The following is a 12352-nucleotide window of genomic DNA, read 5'->3' on the forward strand; positions in this document are numbered from 1 at the left end:
GTGCTAAGAGAATTTTTGTGTAGATTTGTTCCCCTAAATCTTCACAAGGTCAACCCAGCATACATAGCATAGGTGGTTGGAGAATTAAACATCAAGAAAACTGGAGAAGCCAAATGCTGCCACCCATTAGACAATTGAAGTTAAAAATAGATGTGTTCATGCATCAGCAGATGGATTCATACCCAGATGACTGGATTCAGAATTCAGCCATGTGTGACAGCTCACTAAATGAAGTTTAACTAGCCCAGACGTACTTACAATTCCTAATTGCATCAAAACCTCCTATGGTATAGAACTAAAATCCAGTGATCAAGTAATATTCTCAATATTTGCATGTAACGAGTAACAGTTTAGGATGTATATTTCGGACTGATTTTAACACTGGAAGATGTTCAATAAATATACCTACCCTGTGCATATTTTATATGCTAATATTCAGTATATAGATTAGTATGCTGTATTGTACTTTTATTTGCTTCTTTTAAATACACATTAGCATTGGGGAAAGAACACAATTAAAATAAAATACCTGTTATGTAATTAGAAAACTGCCATTTCCTTTGGGCATTTCACCTTTAGTTGTCCTAAAAAATTTGCTCAGATTCACATCAGCACTGGCAAGTGGAACTGTTGGATGTTTATTTTTGCCAGAAAAAAACAAATTACAGATCTGTGTGATTAGAACAGAGTGCCTGGCAGCAAATTAATTTACTTTATCAACATGTTAGGTTTCATTATAATTATCTAATGGAAATATTTCCAAAGACAAGTGGGCGCACTGACCATTTCATTTATCACTTATTTTATATTGAAATTCCTTTTTCTATGGGAAGTGTTTAGAAGTGGGGTAACCATAAGTGTGGGAGGGTAGGTTTAGCGATTATCAGGTTTAAAAAAAATGTAATAGTTGTGGGTGGCAACCCTCCTTTTGAGAGGTTAGAGCTGTTTAGCCCCTCCCGCACATAGATAATGCTGTCTCCTGTTATTATAGATCCTATCAGGCACGTGACCCAGATATATTTTCCTCGGTTCTGTGAGGCTGGTTGTCTCCCACAGTTTCCTTGCTTGTCTTGTTTCTATGGTAACCCTGCACTCACTGTCCTTGCAGAGAAACCCTAAAGCAGGCAGCAGCTCAGAAGTCCCAGCAGCTTTCAGCATTGCAGGAAGAGAACGTTAAACTTGCTGAGGAGCTGGGGAGAAGCAGGGACGAAGTCACAAGTCATCAAAAGGTCAGTGGGCCTTTGGTAGGCGTCCTAGCTCTGCCGTGCACATCTGCAGCTGTTTGCAGTGCACCCGGAGGCTGCTCAGGGATGTGCTTAATGTGGTTCAGTTGTTCCAAACGGGATTTCAAGTTATCTGATTATGTGTCTCCTTGTTTTCAAAAGTTCTGCTATAGGACTTAGGGTGGGAGTGAGTTGATAGGTCCTTAAGGAAAAAAAAAAACAAAACACTGGGAACCTGCAAGTGAGTAGAAAATAAGATCTTTGTTGGACTATCTTAGCAATGCATTTAAATGGAAAGGGACAATATCTTCTCCCTACTATTGCTTAAATTGCAAAATTTTCTTTTACATTAAAATTGGTTCCAAGGAAACAGAATTCAAGAGTATGGATTTGATGTGAGGGTCGGGTGCTGTTTTTAAGTAGAACTCAGCTTTTCTTTACAATTAAAAAAATTAAAAACATTTTCTAATGGAACTGTGTAGACGTATCCACGTCACATTGATAGATAGGATGTGTGTTACAACTGGAGTGGACTCTAAGCAAACCACAACCCACTGGCTTCTGGGTTTAAATTACAAAGATTTTTTTTTTTTTTTTTTTTTACTAAGGTTTTGACAGAAGTTTATAAAACATCAAAACAAAACTGGATTTTAAAGAAAGCTATATTCTGTTTTTTATTCTTCTATTCTTTCTCACCAGTTAAATCAAAGTGCTGGATTTTTAGTTACCTGAGCTCAGAGCAGCAGCTCAGAATTAAAATTTTTAAGAGAATTGTGCTGTCTGATTGGTTCTTGCTTTGTACTCCAAGTGAAAAAAGAATTTTCCCCAGTGTACTTTGCAAAGATTAATTCTCTCCCTTGGGATGGAGTAGTTTGCGTAGTTGCATGTAATTCCCATTGACGGTACATTTTGCGATGAAAGCACTTTTTGGAGGGTTGATTTCATACTTTAAAATCTTCATTATAGCTTTCCATGATTTTCTTGTTTCATGAAAGAAATGCCACATTTTCTCCAGATTCCAAGCTGATTATTATGCTACTGGTGATAGTAGCTAACGTTTATTGACTCTTAACTATGTGATAGGCACAAATAGATGGTAGCTATCTTCTCACTGAATCCTTATGGTGATTCTATGAGATGGCACTATTATTATCCTATTTTGTAAAAGAGGAAACTGAAGCACGAAAAAGAGAGTAATTTGCACAGCATCATTTAGCTAGTAAATGTCAAGAGAAATTTGTCATGTTCTGATTTTGGTCAGGAAAAGAATCAAAGTCTGTTGACTTAATTGGAGTCTCCACACTCTCCTTTGGTTAGTGTGTGAGAAATTGGAGTTCACGGAGAATAGAAGCCCTTTGACTAGACTAGGTTCTTTTTTTCCTGGCACAAACTAGAACATCTATTACATTCTGTAGTTCTAACATCCATGTGTCTATAAGGACTTCCAAGAGAAGGATCTTGGCTAAGTGCTGAGTCTGTTCCCATCTCATCTTTGTCTCATTTCACTGAAAATCAGAGTGGGGACTCGCAGATCAATTCTGATTCCATAAATAGAAACATATAGAGAGCGTCCTCTTGTTTTATATGGTGACCTTTGCTGAGCTGATGGTTTCAATTCTTATTTCTGTCACTTAGAACTGAAAAAGATGCAGAAGGAAACATCATGGTTCCTTGGGCAGAGTTTTTTAGGGCTCCTCTCCATCCCTGCAGCTCTTCTGTCTTTGGAATACTGAGATTTGAACTATCTTCCTTTTGAAAAAGTTTTATGACTAAAAATTTGAAAATCAGTGACTTTAAAGGGTGTTAGAAGATTGTGCCTACAAGGAACAGCTAGAAAGTGACTTCCTTTTAAAGAATGGGATGTATTGTTAGGCTCTTTTTGGTTTTCTGTATTTTACTTAGACGAGAGAAACAAGTGGGTATGAATTTAAACATGATAGGCTTTGATGGGAGAGATTGTTAAAAGGGAAGTAGACGGCCAAGAGATTACAGATAATTCATCCCTTGACCCTCTTAAAAAAACTGAGAAACAACCTTAGTTTAAGGAAGACTTGGATTAATTCATTGGGCTCTATTACTATTATTCTATAATTTTTAAGAATCTAGAGTGCTGTTTACTTCTTCAAAATAACAAATTTTCACTTTTCACTTTCTCTAGTTGAGCCAAACTATTGATCAGCACTGTTCAAGAATTTACTGCAGAGCCACAGTATTAGCCAGAACCCACTCCACCCCCTTTTCTTTTAATGAAATAATTTCAATTGTAGCACTATTGAAATAGTTACTGTTTAAATCTAAAGTTTAGACAGCGAAGACTAGAATGACATGGAGTAAACAAATTCTGGTCTGGGATCTAAGTCCAGCCTCATTCCTTTATTTAGAAGTGCCATAATTCAGTAAACATTTACTGAATTGATTGTTTTACCCTTGTTTCACTGAACCATCACCATATACCCCTGAGATAGTGAGTTGTTCGTTTTGTAAATGAGGAAACTGAGGCTTAAAATGAAATAATTTTCTGAGGTCACACAATGAGAGGCATTGGTGGAGCTAAGATTGGAACTAATGTCTGTCTAACTCTGAAGCCTGTTTTTCCTGCTACTATACTGAAAATAAAACTTATTTTTACTTTATAGTATTGTCGTTAAGATAAAAAAAATTGAGGTAGGAATAGAGTGGGGGTCAAGCAGTGCTATAAAAATGCACTCTAAACTCTACCGGTATTTTTCCTGTCTCAAATATTTATTTTTGCTTAGAAAACCAAAGGCATCCCAGAATCTGTTCTGCATCTGAAGGATCTCATTGGAATTATTGACTAAGGATTTGTATTTCCTTTGAGACGCTCCCTTCGTGATGACTATTTTATTTTACACTTGTCATTTTTACCTTACCTAAATATTAACCTTTGTCAGGATTTCTTAACCAAGCCCCCAAGGCTTGGAAATGAGGTTTCTTGTGGAAATTAAAAGAATTCCTGTTTCCCTCTGACATTGATTTTTTTTTTTAATTCATTTTATTGAGATATATTCACATACCACTCAGCCAGACAAAACAAATCGTACATTTGATTGTTCACAGTACCATTACTAGTTGTACATTCATTACCAAAATCAATCCCTGACACCCTCATTACTACACACACAAAAATAACCAGAATAATAATTAAAGTGAAAAGGAGCAACTAAAGTAAAAAAGAACACTGGGCGCCCTTGTCTGTTTGTTTCCTTCCCTCAGGGAGACTCTTTTTTTTTTTTGAAATTTTTTTTTTTATTGAGATATATTCACATACCACGCAGTCGTACAAAACAAATCGTACTTTCGATTGTTTACAGTACCATTACATAGTTGTACATTCATCACCTAAATCAATCCCTGACACCTTCATTAGCACACACACAAAAATAACAAGAATAATAATTAGAGTGAAAAAGAGCAATTGAAGTAAAAAAGAACACTGGGTACCTTTGTCTGTTTGTTTCCTTCCCCTATTTTTCTACTCATCCATCCATAAACTAGACAAAGTGGAGTGTGGTCCTTATGGCTTTCCCAATCCCATTGTCACCCCTCATAAGCTACATTTTTATACAACTGTCTTCGAGATTCATGGGTTCTGGGTTGTAGTTTGATAGTTTCAGGTATCCACCACCAGCTACCCCAATTCTTTAGAACCTAAAAAGGGTTGACATTGATTTTTTAGAATATTCTCCCTTTTTATCACCTAAAAAAGATGATGTATCAAAACTTAGTATAAAGTTCCAGTAATCAAAACAGTGTGGTACTGACATAAAGGTTGACCTTATAGACTAGAGGAATAGAGCTGAGAGTCCAGAAATAAACCTGTACATCTATGGCCAATTTATTTTTGACAAGATTGCCAAGATCATTTAAGGGAAAAGAATAGACTTTTCCACGAATGGCTCTTGGTCAGCTGGATAGCCACATGCAAAAGAATGAAGTTGGAAGATGAAAAGATGTCTGATGTCTTTGGTCACTAAGGAAATGTAAATCAAACCCACAATACTTCATAGCCACTAACATGACTATTATTTAAAAAAAAAAAAAAAAAAAAAACAAGTATTGGCGAGGATATGGAGAAATAGGCACCCTTTTACATTTCTGATGTTAATGTAAAATGACGCAGCCTCTGTGGAAAACAGTTTGGCATGTCCTCAAAAAGTGAAACATAAAATTACCGTATGACCCAATAATTCCACTCGTAGGTATATATCCAAGAGAAATGAAAACATGTCGAAACAGAAACTTGTCCACAAATGTTTGTAACAGCATTATTTACAATAGCCAAAAAGTGGAAACAACACGAATGTCCATCAAATGATGAATGATAAACAAAATGTGGCATATCTGATACAGTGGAATATAATTCAGCACTTAAAAGGAAAGAAGTATTGATGCATGCTACTGTGTGGATGAACCTGGAAAACATTTTGCAAAGTGAAAGAAGCTGGACACAGAAGGTTACATACTATAATCTTTTGGTGTCATATCTAAGAAACCGTTGCTAACCCAAGGTCACAAAGATTTACTCCAGTGCTTTCTGCTAATAATTTTATAGTTTTAGCTTTTATATTTAGGTGTATGATCCATTTTGAGTTAATTTTTCCATATGGAGTGAGGTAGGAATCCAACTTCATTCTTTTTTTTAAACATTTTTAATTCTGAAATACTACATATTTTATATATGATAAATATATAATATATATAATATATATGATAAATTTCAAAATACTGTTCAACAGGTAGTTATGAAACAAATTTCAAAGTATAATATGGGTTACAGTTCTACAATTTAAGGTATTTCCTTCTGGCTGTTCCAATATACTGGAAACTAAAAGAAGTATCTGTATAATGATTCAGTAGTCATAATCATTTGTCAAATCCTAACTTCTCTTGTTACAACTCCTCCCTCTCATTTGATGATTTTCTCATCTTCGGGGGTATTTGGATAATGACCATTCTAACTTCTTCATGTTGAAAAGGCGTATTGACATTACAACTTCATTCTTTTGCATGTGGTTATACAGTTGTCATGCCTAATTACTTGCCATTCCCCTGTCTGATTTTCCGTATTTTCCCATTCGCCATTAGGTGAACTTTTCCTCATTGTTACACACCCATCCAAAATGTGATCACCTCTAATCTCAAGCAGAGTTAGCTGTTATCCTTATGTTAGTGTAGCATTCTCTACACGCCTATATTTGTGCTTATGCTTCTTTACCTATACCTGCTATGAGTAGGAATCAGACAGCATATGTAGGTTTTTATGAATGAATGTATGGGATGTTAAATGAATATCTTGTTTTTAATGAGGGCCTCAGATCCTGTTACAGAAAAAGATGCAGAGACTTTGTGGCTGCCATTTCTACTTTTTCACATGATTCCAGTGACTTCTCGTTTCTTAGCTTTGTTGCAGAGTTGGGGTTGCCAAAAGCCTTATCACCACATTAGTGGGGCATTTGCTGTATGTGGGTGGTACAAGCAATACAGTGTGAATTCAGAGAGGGTCATGTGGTTTCAGGATTAATGGAAATCATACTTAACATTATTTTCTTTTCATAGGGAATACTAAAAATAATCATAATCATGTTAGGCAGTCATTTTGTAAATGAAATAGTCATATTAGGCAGTCATTTTCTAAATGTCTGATTTATCATTCCAAAACCTCACACACATTCTCCTTGTATGGATTGCAAATATATTGAGCTGTTACTTTGGTACCAACACTGATTTTCTCCCTGATTATTTGCACAAAAGGTTACCATTTACTTGTGGAAACTGGACAGGGATTAGATGACTCATACCTGTATTTCATCAACATTATTTTCTGACAGAGGTTACAGCAGATGCAGTATATAAAAACTAGGGTTGTCATCTAAATTGATTTGTGAATAATTGCTGCCTTTTAAACATGCCTGAATTCCCAGAACATGATTGTTTACAAAAGGAAAGTTACTTTTATCTTGTCATGTTTTATTTGGGAAAAAAAGGTGATCATCCAGTATAATTTAAATCTGGGCCCAGGGAGCTTCTTGATATATAGGGCTGAGTGAAGCTGGATAAAAGCATCTCTCTCCATACGCCTAATGGAAAGAACAGTTTTTTAGCTATTAAAAAAGTCACTAGCAGTTCTTTTTTCACTTTTATTTTTTATTCTTGTTCTGGTTCTTTCTGATGTAAGGAAAATGTTCAGAGATAGATTGTGGTGATGAACGCATAACTGTGTTATCATACTGTGGACAGTGGATTGTATATCATGGATGATTGTATGGTGTGTGAATGTATTTCAATAAAACTGAATTTAATAAAAAAAAAAAAAAAGTCACTGGCAGCAGCCAGCAACACCAGACAGCTTAATGCTATAAAGCTTAAAATTGGCAACCAAGAAAAGAAACAGAATTGTGTCTTGTCTCTGTTTGACACTGTGTTCCCAGTGGTAAGAGCAAGGAAGGCGAGCGTCAAACCCCTGAGAATTTTCAGTGTAACCCCTCCCACCCCTGGCCCAATGTGGCTTGGAGAAAATTAGACTGCAGAGGTGAGGAGGCAGCCTAGAGAAAAGAAGTCAAGGAAAAATCTTCAAGATTAGATGGCTTTTAGTACCTCAGTATTGTACCAGAAGCAGGAAAAACTGCTAATTGTCATTTTTGGTAGCTTAAGTAAATGGGCTGGGGGACGGGGGTGTGTGTGTGTGCTTTTTCTCAAATGATAGTAAGTCCAGAGGTGGGTGGTCCAGGGTGGGCACAGCCAGTCAAGAATGTCCTCCAAGAACCCTGCTCTTTCTTTCTGCTCTGCTGTTATCCTGAGCGTGCAGTTTTCATCCTTATGCTCACCAGAAAGCTGTGGTACCTCCTGGCGTTGCAAGCCTTTCCAGGAGGCAGCAGGGGAGAGGGCAAAGGGGGGAAAGGCAGAGGGCTTCCCCCACGTGCTTTTGTCTTTTTACTTGGGGAGGAAATTCAGATCTCTTCATGGTCTCAGGTAATCACCTCCAACCACAGAAGAGGCTTGGATCTCCTCTAAGTGCAGGGGAAGCAACAGAGGAGGAGGTGAATGTAGGTGTTGAGAGAGCAAGCTGTAAAATCTGCCCTGTGGCTGCAGGCTTGGGGCATTCTACTGTGGGAATAGGATGGCCTCTGATCTGATGGAGTAAATGAGATAAAGGACACTAGAAGAAAAACCTCAGAAAAGACCTCTAAGGGATCTATACCTAGCCCCAGCAGGACTTTTCCTTTCCCCTACCCCCAGGATTCTCCAGCTATAGAATTTATAAAATATAATGCCTAACTTTTCAACCGTTGCTTGGAGATATCGTTAAAAGGTCTCAAATAAGATAGGAAGGGTCTCAAAGAAAAGGCACTCACATTGTATGTGAGCAAATAGAGGGTCTGGTTAGAGCTGCCCATCATAAGATGAACAGATGAATATGTATTATAATGAAAAGAGGCAAAAAGATGAAAGGAAGAAAAAAAAAAAAGAAAGAAAGGAACATAGGAATCCAAAGAGAGATGAAGAAGTTTAGACGTGAGAAAACATTACCCAAAGGATAAAAAGTGCTTTGTATTATATTCTTAGTTGAATAAAATAACTGCTCATAGTTGAGATCTAAAATAACACCATCATAAGTTGAAAGGAGAGATTGAAGAGTTAAGGAAGCAAACCCATATTATATTGAAACTACTACATAAATCAGAAAGGAACCTAAAGAACATCCTAAAAATGAAAGGAAAGTCTTGATCTAGTCATAATACATACAGAGGAAAACAATCAAATATATTAAAGCAATTAGAGGACAGATAAAAAATATGGAAGACAAAAAAAATCTGAATGTGTACAATTAGCATTCCTGAAACAGAGAACTCAACAAATGGAAATGAAAATATTAGGAGTTAAAATAAGGACAGTTCCCTAGTGTGAAGGAAGAACTGGACCCCAGATTGAAAGGTTGTACAGGATTGTATGGAACCCTAGTAAAGGAACCCAGTGGGAAAAACTGGTCAAAAACAAAGGACACCAAAAAGTGTCCTAGTTATTATTGAAATACAATAATATGGAAATAATTCTTTAACTGCCCAGGTGGGAAAAGCAAATCCCTTATAAAAAGGTGAACAGTCAGCCCACTGCAGCCACATTTAATGCCAGGAAACTACGGTGCAGTGCTTCCAAAGTTCTGAGGGACAGAAGATACGACCAAGAGTATTGTATCCAGACAAGTTATTATTCAGGAAAGAAGATACACAGATATTTTCAAACGTGAAAGAACTTAAAACCGTAGCATGTATGAATCCTCCTGGAAAATTGTCACTTGTAAAATCTTGTCAAGCAAGGAGAAACCATGGCCAGAGTGAGCATTAAATCCAAATAGAGAACCAAGCCAATAATAGGAATTATGTATACAGACTAGAATTATTTTTTAAACTTTATATTTGGAAATAATTTCATATTTTCTGAAAATGGTAAGAGTAAAAAGAACATTCATACCCTAAGGGCTTCCCTTTACACAACCACGGTGCAAGTATTGAATTCAGGAAGTTTAGCCTTTATACAACCCTGTTATCTAACCTACAGTCCATATTCCAGTTTTGGCGGTTGTCCCTTTGATGTCCTTCATAGCATTTTTTCTTCGGATTCAGGATTCGATGCAGGACCAAGCATTCCATTGAGTTACGTCTCTTTGGACTTCCTTAAACTGGAATGTTCCTCTGCCTTTCTTTGTCTTTCACATTAACAATTTTTAAGAGGACAGGCCAGTCATGTTGTAGCACACCCCTCATTGTGGGTTTGCCTGGTGTTTCCTCATGATTGTATTGGGGTTATGCATTTTCAGTAAGTGATGTGCCCACCAGGAGACATGTGATGTTGCTTTGTCCTGTTTATGATAAAGACGTCTAAGGAATTCATTTGTTGAATATAATTTTAAAACCTTTGCAAGGTAAAAAAGAAAAAAATTTACAGACTAACAAAATTTGAGGTGATAGAGTTGAAAGAAAGTGGAAATATATTAACTTCCTCATCTTTTGAGTCAGGATGATGTTTGATATCATCTAAAATTAATTATACTTAAGAAAATGATTTTAACCTCATGTTTTTTTTTTAAAGTTTTACTTAAAACATATATATATATTTAATTCAGTTTTATTGAAATATATTCACATACCATACAATCATCCATGCTATACAATCAGCTGTTAAAACACATATTTTTAAATATATGTACCACAGCAAAAGAGCATATACAAAATAAATGTATAGTATAAACCTAGTGGAGTCCCTTAGAATATAAAATTTCTTATAGTAAAGAATATTTTTCTGTCTTCAATCTGTTTCTTTTGTTTACTTCAAAAATTTTTCTCCTATTAAATTCAGGTAACGTTTGGCTAATAATTATGGTTATTTCTGAGTGGTAGGATTGGGGAAGATATTTTCTTCTTTTTTTGGCTTTCGGATATTTAAAAAAATATCATGTATCATTTTAACAGAAATATTAAAGCAATTATTCAAATAATAGTTCTATCTACAATTTTGAAATTGCTGAAGCCAAATCTGCTGATTTACTTGGGGTCTGTGGGGAATCCTTTTACCCAGTCAATGTTTTCAAGCATCACATTTAGGAAATGGGCCAGGGAACATGTTCAGGTCCTGAAGGCCTTCTTACACCCTACATTTCTTGGTTGAGACATCCCTCTGGACTCCTCGGGAGTCATCCTAACCACTCTGGCTCTTGAGGGGTTTCGTAGAAAGCCGTCTCCTAGCTCTGAGATGCTATCCGGTCTGGAAGCAGCTGCCACAGTGTCCGGGTCAGGGGCCCAGTCTCTCCAGTCTGCCCCCATAGAGTTGAGGATGTACGTGGCTGGGCAGAGGATGCACTTTGGCAGCACTAAAGATACTAGTAGTTTTAAGGTTAATAGTAGCTGCTATCTTTTCAGCATCCAGGGGTAGAAATTAAAGAAACAGGTGACAATTTGTATGTAATGTATAAAAACTACTTCATAGGAATTGGCCTCAGCCACAGGCTCCCCACCTTATGGCCACACTACCAGCAGCATCCCTTGATAAAGGACAAGGATACCTATGTGTGTATGTATTTGCTGATGTAAATATATCTATCTAGTCACATAATTTATTCATTTAAATGCAAACCAGTCTCCAAGGCATGGTGTCTTATAAGAACTTATGCTGGTAACTTGATGCATACCATTGTGCGTTGAGTTCTCTGAGAAGCAGGCTGAGAGGGTGCGTAGCATGCGTGATGTTTGTTAAGGTGTGCCCTTGGGGCTGCACCTGTGGGATGGAGGAGAAGGAAGCAGGACTGGGCAGAGGGAACAACCTGAGCAGCGATGCAGTTCCAGTGACAGCCTCAGTTGAACACATAAGGAGCTCTGGAGCTAGCTAGGGTGGCCTTCAGATTTGTTCCAAATGGACTGAGATGGCCGATCTTCTGTAATCCCACATTGATCAGTCACTGGCTGGTGTCCACCCTGGGGAAGGGGTATGACTCTGTAGCTGAGGCCATCCCTGAAGGCCCTGCTGCTGATGGCTCTGCCAACCCCGCTCCTGGCAGCTGGGCAGCAAGGCCCTTTTAGGATGGGGCATCTAGGCTGCGCATCACCTTGCCCATCCCACACTGTTTCTTTCTTCTGTGAAAGATCTTTGCCACAAAGATTACTGAATCCTCTGCTTCCTTTTTTCTCCAGTACCTTCTCCTTTTCCAAAAGCAGAATTCTGTCTGTCTGTATGTGGGAGGCGAGACTAGAAATCCTCAGACACAGGGAATGTGTTTTGTGCTGTCAAGGTGGAGCTGCTAATCTAGACCTAGAACACTTGCTTAGAGATGAGACTGAAATAGCCCAAATATGAACCACCTCACTGGGGAAATCAATGAGTAAAGAATCAGCTTAGCAATGGCTTGATTAAACTAGTTAAACCAAGAGAGCTCTTTGTACTGTAAGAACTCTGGCTTTCAAGTGGCACTACTAACTCATACCCACAGAGAGTGCCAGCACACTGCCTACGTGACAGTCCTTCACTCCACACCTTGTTATTGAGTGCCTACTGTGTGCCTGGCAGTGTTCCAGAAACAGGGCACAGCAGTGAATGAAATTGCTACTCCTCACTAAAGA

At 37.5% G+C, this 12352-nt stretch overlaps 1 protein-coding gene across 10 annotated transcripts in view; it reads left to right on the forward strand.

The window, feature by feature from the left end:
• CLIP1 (CAP-Gly domain containing linker protein 1) overlaps nt 1-12352 on the forward strand; it is a 167419-nt gene that overhangs the window by 135006 nt on the left and 20061 nt on the right. For all 10 annotated transcript variants that reach the window (XR_005213978.1, XM_037816725.1, XM_037816726.1 and 7 more), the window contains one exon: nt 1109-1229. Coding sequence is in view for 9 of the 10 variants with exons in the window: in XM_037816725.1 (XP_037672653.1) it covers nt 1109-1229 (121 nt within the window). In the remaining variant the exon portion in view is untranslated. The remainder of the gene's footprint in view (nt 1-1108; nt 1230-12352) is intronic.

Source organism: Choloepus didactylus, chromosome 23 (assembly GCF_015220235.1).
Source record: "Choloepus didactylus isolate mChoDid1 chromosome 23, mChoDid1.pri, whole genome shotgun sequence".
NCBI lineage: Eukaryota > Metazoa > Chordata > Mammalia > Pilosa > Megalonychidae > Choloepus > Choloepus didactylus.